General features: G+C 34.3%; 1 protein-coding gene across 1 annotated transcript; it reads left to right on the top strand.

Moving 5' to 3' along the window:
- Positions 1-2,568: 2,568 nt before the first annotated feature.
- On the top strand, positions 2,569-9,771 carry LOC106071606 (uncharacterized). The gene is made up of 6 exons (XM_056011416.1): positions 2,569-2,828; positions 4,902-4,991; positions 5,814-5,949; positions 6,682-6,815; positions 7,332-7,423; positions 8,911-9,771. The coding sequence occupies exons 1-6, from the start codon at positions 2,771-2,773 to the stop codon at positions 9,487-9,489; spliced, it is 1,089 nt and encodes a 362-aa protein (XP_055867391.1). The 5' UTR covers positions 2,569-2,770; the 3' UTR covers positions 9,490-9,771.
- The last annotated feature ends 585 nt before the right edge of the window (positions 9,772-10,356 follow it).

The raw sequence follows: 10,356 nt of genomic DNA, 5'->3' as shown, positions 1-10,356 counted from the left end.
TGTCAAGTACAGTTGAGACGGCTGGCCTCTTGATCTTGGTCTGCGATCGAGTCCGACACAACAAGCCTAGTGTGTGACGTCAGTCCTGAACTGTTGAACCCAGTGCAAGCCCGGAACGAGACGGAGAGGCCAGTGCAAGAGTTGATACTACGGAACGGTGTTATCGGAGAGATATTTGTACAGTGTACGTGTTGCCAATTGTACAGTATTGGCTGTTATTTATTCAACTATTAAAGTGTTACGTTACTTTGGAGCCCTGAGTTGTCAAGTTCTTTACGTTGGTGGTGTATGGTGCAGTTTGCAGAGAGCCTGAATAGTGAGATTCGTAACAATATATTCATGCAAATCATATCTAAGAAATATAGATGTTACTTCAAATCTATCATATAAAGCCATTTCCTAACAGTCACCATTGAGATAATGTTTAAACACTCCTAGATCTAAATTATTCAAGCCTGTTGATTTGAATAATCTTATGATTTTAGATCGTACATTTAAATAGATTATCTAGATCTTTAGAGATCTAGATTCTGGATCTAAAAATTGAAAAATAACAATTTTGAAACAAGTGTGCACTTATTTACAATGTTTAATTACACTGAGAAAAAATTATAATTATTTCTAGTACTGTATGTTATGTAGGTTAGGTTTGAAAAAAAAAATATATATAAGTTTACTTTTTAAAACTACTTCACATACTTTACAAAAGAACGCATTGTTCTACCTTTTTGAAAATTTTCACGACATTTGTTTTTTGCGGCCCCCGTAAAGAGAAAAGACACTATTAGCTTTGTGTGGAATATCTGTCCCTTCCGTCCCGTTTAGATCCCGTAAACTAGAAAATATAGTAAAAATCCGACATCATAATATTTTAGATCATTCAACTTTTCTAAAAGCGAAAAATCTAATTTTTAAAATCAAGTATGCAAGCAGGGTGTCTTTTTCATAAAAATACACCATTTTTATAACGATTCACTATTAATATTAGCAATTAAGGTAGGCTATTTAGTAAAGGAGATAACTATTTACCATATTTTTAACACATTATGCAAATGGTTTTAGACTTTTGTCAAATTTTTTTTTTTACAATTGTATTGCTTCTGTCAAACTAACTACTACATTTACAAAACAAAAATGTTTACTTTTTTTTTTAAACAGAAAAAATCTATTTAGTATGCATATAAGTGGAACATAATTTAAAACACCAATTAATAAGTAGTTTTTTTCATATTATCGCGTGAAATGTAGACCACTGCTTCAGTATGAAGGCCAAAAATATTATGATGTCAGCTTTTCATTACCTTTTCTAGTTTACGAGATCTAAACGGGACGGATGGACGGACAGACATTCCACACAAAACTAATAGCGTCTTTTTCCCTTTCGGGGGCCTCTAAAAATTGACATATCTGCTGATATCAGTCAGGTAATTAATAAAATATGATATCTTATCCATTTCTAATATTTGACATCCAGATTGATTAATCCACAGACGTAGTAAATTGTTCACAATTACTGGTTTTCTTGAGATATATGCATAATTACGATTATAAAGATTTGTTTCTATACCAACTTTTTCAAATGACCTCTTCAGCAATCGATGTAATTGACTAAGTTAGTCAGTTTTTGGAAAAATAAAAGACCTTTTTAAAAATTTTTTGTGATATCTGCACAGATACTGCTGAATTTAAATGTCTGGTAAAGAATGAGTCACCATAAGAATGCATTGTAACTCACTGTATAATTAATCGATATATATTACCAACAAAGATACTGCCACAAGCATTACACCAATAGCAAGGCAGCTAAATATGATTTCTCTTTAATGTCAGTTACAGAATTTTGAATCAAATGTTTGCGTTATTCTGTTCTATTTTTAAGATTTTTTCACGACTTCCTCTTCCATTTGCAACAACATAACTTTGTGAAACATGGTTTTTCTGCCTTTTTATTGTCAAGTCTAAATACAGAAATAAACTTAATGCAGAAGATGTAAATTCCTAATCAAGTGAAATAAAAACAAGCTCAACCTTCGCACTAACTTTGGCGTGTTTGAAAATAGACCAACTATCGCAACAACAGTGTAGCTGAAGTTTTGTATCAAAGACTGCACGTTTTCCAAGCTTAGCGATATTTTTAAAATTGTCATTTAAATAAGCAACATGAGTTTTATAAACACGCAATAAAATGTAAATAAATGAAAGTTATAAAATAAAAAATACACTTTTTTTTTTGTAATTGAAGTATAAATTTATTTAACACTAAATAAGGCTACCATTATGTTCAGTCTCCAACACTGGAATTAACATCTGTGATCTACATTTTGATTAAGATTTTATAACATTTGCAAAATCACATTTATATAGGCTTATGAACAAAACTTTATGGATGGGGGTCGCCGCCAAGAGATAAATTGTATTAGGGCGTCGCGGAGCTAAAAAGGTTGAGAACCGCTGCACTAGAGTGTTGTTTTAATGGACATTATCACATAGCAAAGTAGGTTATGACCTAGTTTCGGTTTCGATTTTTTTTTTTTCGGATTTTCCCGCAGAGTCACCGCTTCATTTCGTAAGTATCTTTTATTTTTTACATTACCGATTGGCATTACATGTCTTTCTGGAAGGATCTGTAACACTCTTAAAGGTCTAAAGCTAAAGGGAACACTCAAATAAAATCACATTATTTTTTCTGTAGATTATTTTTTAATCTTTGGTCTAAGAAAAAAAAAAGGCGAACAAATTAGTTTTTGTATTGAAAAGAGACAGACAAAATATGGACGATTCACCGATATGTACCAAACGTATCAAACTAGCAGACCCAGCAGACAAAGGTAAGCTTTAGAGTATTGTGTTTTAAAGTTTAATTAAATGACTTTCTGTTTCTACAAGACTAAAATAACCGATAAGTAGGATATGCATAAAAACATTAGTATAAACTATGAATGACTTTCATACAGTGTTAATGACATATCTAGGTTTAATTTAATCTATTGTCATTAACATTTATATATTATTGTTTCTTTTTCGGCTTATATGTGTAAACATCAATGCTATCAGCCTTCTTCTTCATTTTCTCTCGCTTCTCTCCCTTCCTCTCTCTCTCTCTCTCTCTCTCTCTCTCTCTCTCTCTCTATATATATATATATATATATATATATATATATATATATATATATATATATATATATATATATATATATATATATCTAGACAGGGCCATAGGGTTACCATTTTATTTATAAATTCAAAAGGTTACGATTTTGTATAGAAGTATGTCCAGATGATATTGAAAAAAAAAAAATGCACTAAGTGTATCCAGAGTTTTAATTAATACTTCAATAGCACATACATACATAGTGTCAGTATGGCTTATTATATTAGTAGTTGTATTGGTAGCATGAGTTTCTTCCACCATTCTTTTTTTTTTTAACTCATTCACGTCTAATTAGCAAGTTGTTTCATAAACAGATTTTTTAATGTTTTATTCTAACACACATCTATGTTTGATTTTGGTCAAAACTACATTTTGAAGTAACAACATTTGTTTTGTCAATGAGTTTTGTTCTACTTCTTATCCTAGTAACAATAAAAAAAAGTTTCCTTTGATTACACAATACTTTAATTAACTTACTGATTGACAAGAATTAAAAGCTGTCTTCTGTGTAGCTCTTAAATTTGGTTTTTCTGTTCATCTGAAATGGCTCTACTCTGGACGCTATTAAAAATTCCATGATTCTCTATGATGTTATGTTTTGGATCAAATGGAGAAGATTTTTGTTTCATAGCCTTGGATTGTGTCTACAAACCTTTCAGAATTAATATTTAATTTTATAATAATTATTATTTTTTTTTAAAGTTAATATCAACTTACTCTGTCTGTCTGTCTATCTGGTAAAAAGTATGTACACGTTATTTCTCTCGCACAAATTCTCGAATCAAGTTGAAACTTTGCACAATTATTCATTGGCGTGCACAAGTCATGAATCAATAAAAAAAAGTATTAATTAGGACAATTACTGGTAATTAATTATTTTGTTTGATACCAACAAGGGAAACTACTCCTTCAGTATTTACAAATATGACTTAATTTGATGTGTTTAGTCCCCTTAAATAGTTGTTAAAGCTATTTCTGCCTAACGCAGTCTCCGATCAAGTTGATAGTTAAAACAATGTATTATTATACCTAACAAAACATGAATCAATTAAAAAAGACACTCAATAAGTCAATTAATTATTGATAATTAATTATTTTGTTTGTTATCTAATAAGGGAAATAGCTTGTACATTATTGATAGATATAGTTTTTAAGGTTGGAGTTCTTGCCCTTTAGATACGTTTTGTGTTTTTCAAAATGGATTATATATTTTTCTTGTTATATTGATGTATTATTCTAGATCAGTTTCTGTGTAGTTTTCTCAACATGTATATAAAAGAAGGAAAAATTAATATAAATTGTGTTCGACTTTTCATGTCGACTTACAGTATCACTTCTTAAACATAAAAGTTTTTGAAAGTACATTATACTTCCCTGAAAAAATGTAGGACATAATAGTTGGTCACACACTAAAATAGGCACAAACATAGAGTTCATGGGATCGAATCCCTATGGGATTTAGGGACGTCTCTGAATACACTCAACTCTAATAAACAACGACATTTGTTTGGGAAAGTAAAAGCGATTGATCATTGTGTTGGCTACACATGAACCGTACGCCATAAGATCAGATGAATTTTTGCATTATGTGCACCATGAATCGCATGAGGAGGGTTAATAGTTATACAGAACTTCATGTCCAACTATTTACAAACGTTTACAAAAAAAAAAAAAAAAAAAAAACGTCTATAACGAATTATGATGATGTTAATTATCATCTTTTTTTTTATCACTACAAATTGCATCTCAGCTGAAGACAGAGCAACGGATGTACAATCTCAAGACGAGAGTGATGGCAAGTCTGTTGTATTTAAGCAGCACCCAGCTTTAGAAGACCAAGGTTAGATATATTGTTTTGATTGGATTCGTTTATTTTAATAGACAACGTTTCAATTATTCGAGATTCATTCTAGAATATTTGTTTTTCTAATCATACACATGCGTCTCGTGAACTATTACACAAAGTAAGATGATATTTAGGTGTGCAACGTATGTGACTACGCAAGGCCTCGAAGCTTACCCCCCCCCCAATCCTTTATTTTCTATTGAAGAGATGCAGCCCAGTGGCAGTAAAACGATAACAAAACAAAAGGACAACAGAGGGCGTTTAAGTTTATGGCCTTTCAGAGTAATGGCGTTGAAAGCGGGTTTATGGTGGGGGGGGGTGAAGAAGGAGGAGATTCAAATGACAAATTAAAAATGTCAAAGTCTCTGATATCACCAAAGCTTCGTTACAGATATTTTTTTAACTCTTTCTCTCCTAACCGACGATACAAACGTTGATTCAATTAGAACGTGGTAAACAATTACGGAGAGAAAGAGTTAAGTCTAACTAATTTCTGTAACCAAAGCGAATTTCACTAATGTGTAAGCTCCAAAACTTGACATTTACAGTCAAATAACCATCAAGCCAATATTTCTTTCAGTGCTGATTAGTTTAAACTCTGATTTTCTTTTGTCTGAAAAATGAGTATGCAGCTTAATATTTAATTTTATCTTAAAAATTAAATCCCTTATTATTTAATTGTGTACCGCTGCCTCAAAGCTCCAGAAGTCAACCAACTATCTACTGCTAATCTTAAAGAAATAAAGATGTACCAGGTATATAATTAGTCGCTTCATTTTAATTATAAAATGGTTGTTTGTTTATAATCTTGTATAGGTAAACATGAAATTGAAGTCCTAGACAAGGATTACGAGTCTGCCATATCATGGAAGACATGCACTAAAAATCCTGGACACTTTGATTTCATCCCAACTGCAAAATTTTCACAGGAAAACTTACCGGAGAAATTTAGGTATCATATTTTTTTTAAAATTAAACCGAACAATCACGACTAGGAGATTTTAAAAAAGTGAGAAACTTTCGTCTCACAGATATACACACTATCTCTCTATTTCTCTCTCTCAGACACACACACATACACGCATTATCGAACACACTGGCACAAACTCACTTGTTAACAAACGCATTTACTCTCACACACACACTCACTACCCCCCCCCACACACACAAAATCAACTCACATACAAAAGAGTAACTACAAAATACTCTCTCACACACGAATCTGATAATATTATTTTCACATCTAAAAACCCACAGACACAGGAACTAGTAATAATACGTTTTGAAATATGCTTCCTGTGGTGGGGGGGGGGGGCGCACCCTGGCCAATGGCTTTGTCTGCTTTAGAGGTGGTAAAATATGCAAGTCTTATCTGGGTTTGCGAGGTCATGTGAAATACTGAACTCAATATTTGGAATCGAAGGCATTGCCTTAATAACTATGGCTAGATTTTCGGTGTATCCTGTATGGAGATTAATGGATCATTTTTGTGTTTTTTTTTAGCTCTGCGGAATACTATTGTAAGAGTCCTTTCATTTGTGTCTCTTTTTTAAAATTTACTTGCAACTTTCTAGATCAGTTTAGAGCCCTTGGCATTTATCTTAAAAATCTCCAATAGTAAAAGTTGAGTTACATTTTCCGTAAGTTTCTTGTTGCGTCTTTTTTTAATCCTTTTTAATTATAGAGACGAGGATATCTACCAGTTTATCAAGTCCTGGGCCTTGCTGACCGTCAGGTTGGTCACTACATTCGTCAGCAGAGATCGTACTGAGAAATCTCCCTTCTTTAGTAGTAGAGGCACATATTTCCCGAGAACAGGTTTGATCTTTAATTTCATGTTTTTAGGTGTTTAGTGGCACTACAAATGAGCCTTTCTTTCAAACTGTTTTAATAAATAAAAGATCAAAAGATGTGTCAGCTGATCTTGACAAGCAGAGCGTTGAAAACTTGACAGATTAAGGTTGGAGGTGATATCTGAGGAACTCATACAAAGGCTTCGTATATACATGAAACCAAAAGGAAAGCTTCCATCGCTCAAAACAGTTACAAAATTCTGATAAAATCCTTCATAAGGGTCTAACTCTAGAAAATCCATGTTCTGTACTGAATACGCCACAAGTATCTGTCATGTTCGGGTAATACTTTTTGGAGTTTTATAGTCATCTCTTTTTGATTTGATAAGCCAATCATAATCCCGCCTCGATTATTTAGGTACTAAAACAAGTCTTTATCTTTTCAAATATCCTTCATTTCAAACAAAAAGTATCGCTTTGGCAGTAAATTAATTAATTAGCTCATTTACTTTAGAAGCCACGTACAACTTATTCCCTTCAGGTACTGGTAAAGTCACTGATGTCTACCACTTTGATGATGAAGACACACCTTGCCCTTGCCAGGAATGTGCCAGTTCCAAAACTCCTGCAAAGGTAAAAATAAAACACAAAGTTTTGTAATATAGGTACAACAAGTTTTCTTTTTTTTTTTTCACTTAATGTTTTAATGCTATTGTATTTTTTTGTATATGTCTTAATAATTTGAAATATGGTCATCAATCCAACGTTTTATTTGGTCCTATTAAAAATATAATTTAAAATAGAGCATATCTAACATAGATCCCCTAAAGCCGCATGGGGCAGCAAGCTCTGTCTCTAGAAATCTGTCACTGGCAACGCCTGATGTCTCTTCCCACCTGGTAAACACCGCTCTGAATTCCTCCATGAAATTGTGGCGCCAAGTTATACGAGGACGTACCTGTTTGCATTTTTCTCGTATTGGCCTACATGATCAAATGCACAGCCCATAATGGCATACTTCCATTGATAATGGAACAGTTTAAAAAATAAAACGACACCAGTATTAGGCCTACTAATGAACTAGGATTTTCAAAGTATATGGACTCCGCTAAATTTAATTTCATGTATAAACAAGATTACAAAGAGAGATCCAAGATGTAAATCTTATTAGTTTCCATAGTCAGCAGTTAAAAATACCTTGAAGCTATTGACTCAGATGAGGGAACGAAACCTGAACTACTGGCCCGAATAGCACAGTTCACAGCAGGCCTTTCAAAACTTAAAATAATGTGGAGAAACAAGGGTTACTTCTCGGCACCAAAATCAGACTCAAGCGCTCCCTGGTCATGGCCACATTTTTATATGTTGTGAGTCTTGGACGCTGACTGCAGTGCTAGAGAGGGGGATCCTAGCAATGGAATTGAGATGCTACAAAACGATCATAAGTATCACATTCAAAGACCGCATCACAAACCAAGAGATTAGAGACAGGGTTACTGCAGCGATTGGACCCCATGATGACCTGCTAACGCTCGTAAAAAAAAAAAAAACACTAGCTTAAAATCTATGGCCATATTACAAGATCTTCGGGGCTCGCAAAGATCTGCCTTCAGGGAACAGTACCAGGAAAAAGAAGAAGAGGCAGACAGAGAAAGCGATGGGAGGACAACATAAAAGAATGGCCTGCCATTGAAAGAGGTTCTTACTAAGGCAAAAGACAGAGGGAAATGGAGAAAGACGGTCAGCGAGTCTTTCATGGTGCCCCAACGGTCCCATAGACTAAGGGATAGTTAAAGGTAAAGGTAAGTCAGCAGTTAACAAGGATGACATGTGGTCATCACAATGACTAATCGCCATTACTTTACCAATTAATCTCAGGAACCAATGTTAGATTGATCAACGTCATTAAAGTCCCGAAGCTGAAATCCCGACTCATCACCGAGATTTAAACTCGAGACCAATCGTTTAGGAAGTCCAACGCCTTATCATTGTTTCACCCCCCCCCCTTGTCACAAATGGAAAATTATATTGATAATTTTTTTACTATTTAATGAAACGCCATTACGTTCTAAAAATAGACTTTAATATGTCATTGAAAGAAAATATTTGTGATTCTACAGATCTGGAAAGCGATTTGGATTATGACAGCGATGCACGTTGTGTTTGACGACACAGAAGTAGAGAGCACCACTGTTGATTTCTTCTATGAGGACGAAGAGTCCAAAAGCGACATTGTCAAGCTGAAAGGTCTCCGAGTAGTGGACTTTAATCTTGATGGCGACTGGTGCAAGTTTGAATGCGCCACCCACGACTTGGACTTCGCCCAAAGAATCGAAGACGCGCTGAGCCCCATGATGGACCTCGGGGAGAAGATTCAAGAAAAGTTTGAAGACGACGACGACCTGAACATGGCCGTCATAGCGTCCCACCCTCACGGCTGTGCCAAGTGTATCACAGTGGGAAAGTGGAGCGACGTCCGGAAGTTTGAGAAGAAAAACGACAATGTCCGGTGGACGACCTACAGCTACACGACAGCCACTTGCAAGGGGAGCAGTGGGGCGCCAGTCTGGATCTTGGGAACGGATAGACGCCACATGTATGCCTATTACAGCCATGTGCACAGCGAGGGGGGAGATCCAACTACAGGAGAGCCCAATAAAAGTGGAGCGGGCGATGTACTAAAAACTTGGGAAATCTAGAAATTATCTTTAAGATTTTCTTGGCAATCATCAAGGTGGTCATTCTATGTGTTTTGCTATTATTAGCTCGTTGTCCACAAAGAATTGTTCACAAAATCTTTACGAGTTGATGTTTTATTATTATGTCTTATTAATTCATGCATTTTTCTCTAATATTATTCTATATGTCATTAATTTGTACACCAAATCCTGTGTATGCTCTGTGTTTGTGTGCACGAAAAAAAATGTGTGTTTTGTTTACTAGTGTACTGCAAAGTTTTCATTAAACTAGGTGCCTATTTTCATGTTTTAATGTGTAAATTAAAAGTATTTTTTTGTTTAAATTATTTCCATTCATAAGACTAGGCCTGTAGTGGGACAAAACATATCATTGAGAAGTAGTTTTTACGTACTTGAATTGTTATGTCCGCACACGGGGGAACTTTATTTACGCTAAATTACATCATAGCAGCTACTCAATTTAAAGACAATGATACGATTTCACTTGTAGCCACAGCTAACATTACAGCGTGACTGTTTTATACAAAGGCTGGGTACAGGGAGGGTTTTAAAAGTGAGGAACTGCTTACTTACTTAAAAAAAATCTTTCCTCTTACTAAATGGAAATTGCAGCTGTTCTTACATCGCATTCACCTAAAGTCGTGGGATCGCTGTAATTTTTATTAATGAAAATAAGTATAATTTCATGAAAAATATAGATTCTAATTTGTTTAAAACACAGACTTCATTTTTTAAAACATATCATGTCTTTGCTATTTATACAACTTTTCTCCCGCTAGTTAAGAAAGATAATCCTTAAAAGTTTTCTAAAAAGCAACCAATACATGTGTTGTCTACCCTTGGTCCTTGGTTATTTGATGCGTCAAG

This window comes from Biomphalaria glabrata, chromosome 14 (assembly GCF_947242115.1).
Source record: "Biomphalaria glabrata chromosome 14, xgBioGlab47.1, whole genome shotgun sequence".
NCBI lineage: Eukaryota > Metazoa > Mollusca > Gastropoda > Planorbidae > Biomphalaria > Biomphalaria glabrata.
This window is presented reverse-complemented; position numbering and strand designations above follow the sequence as displayed.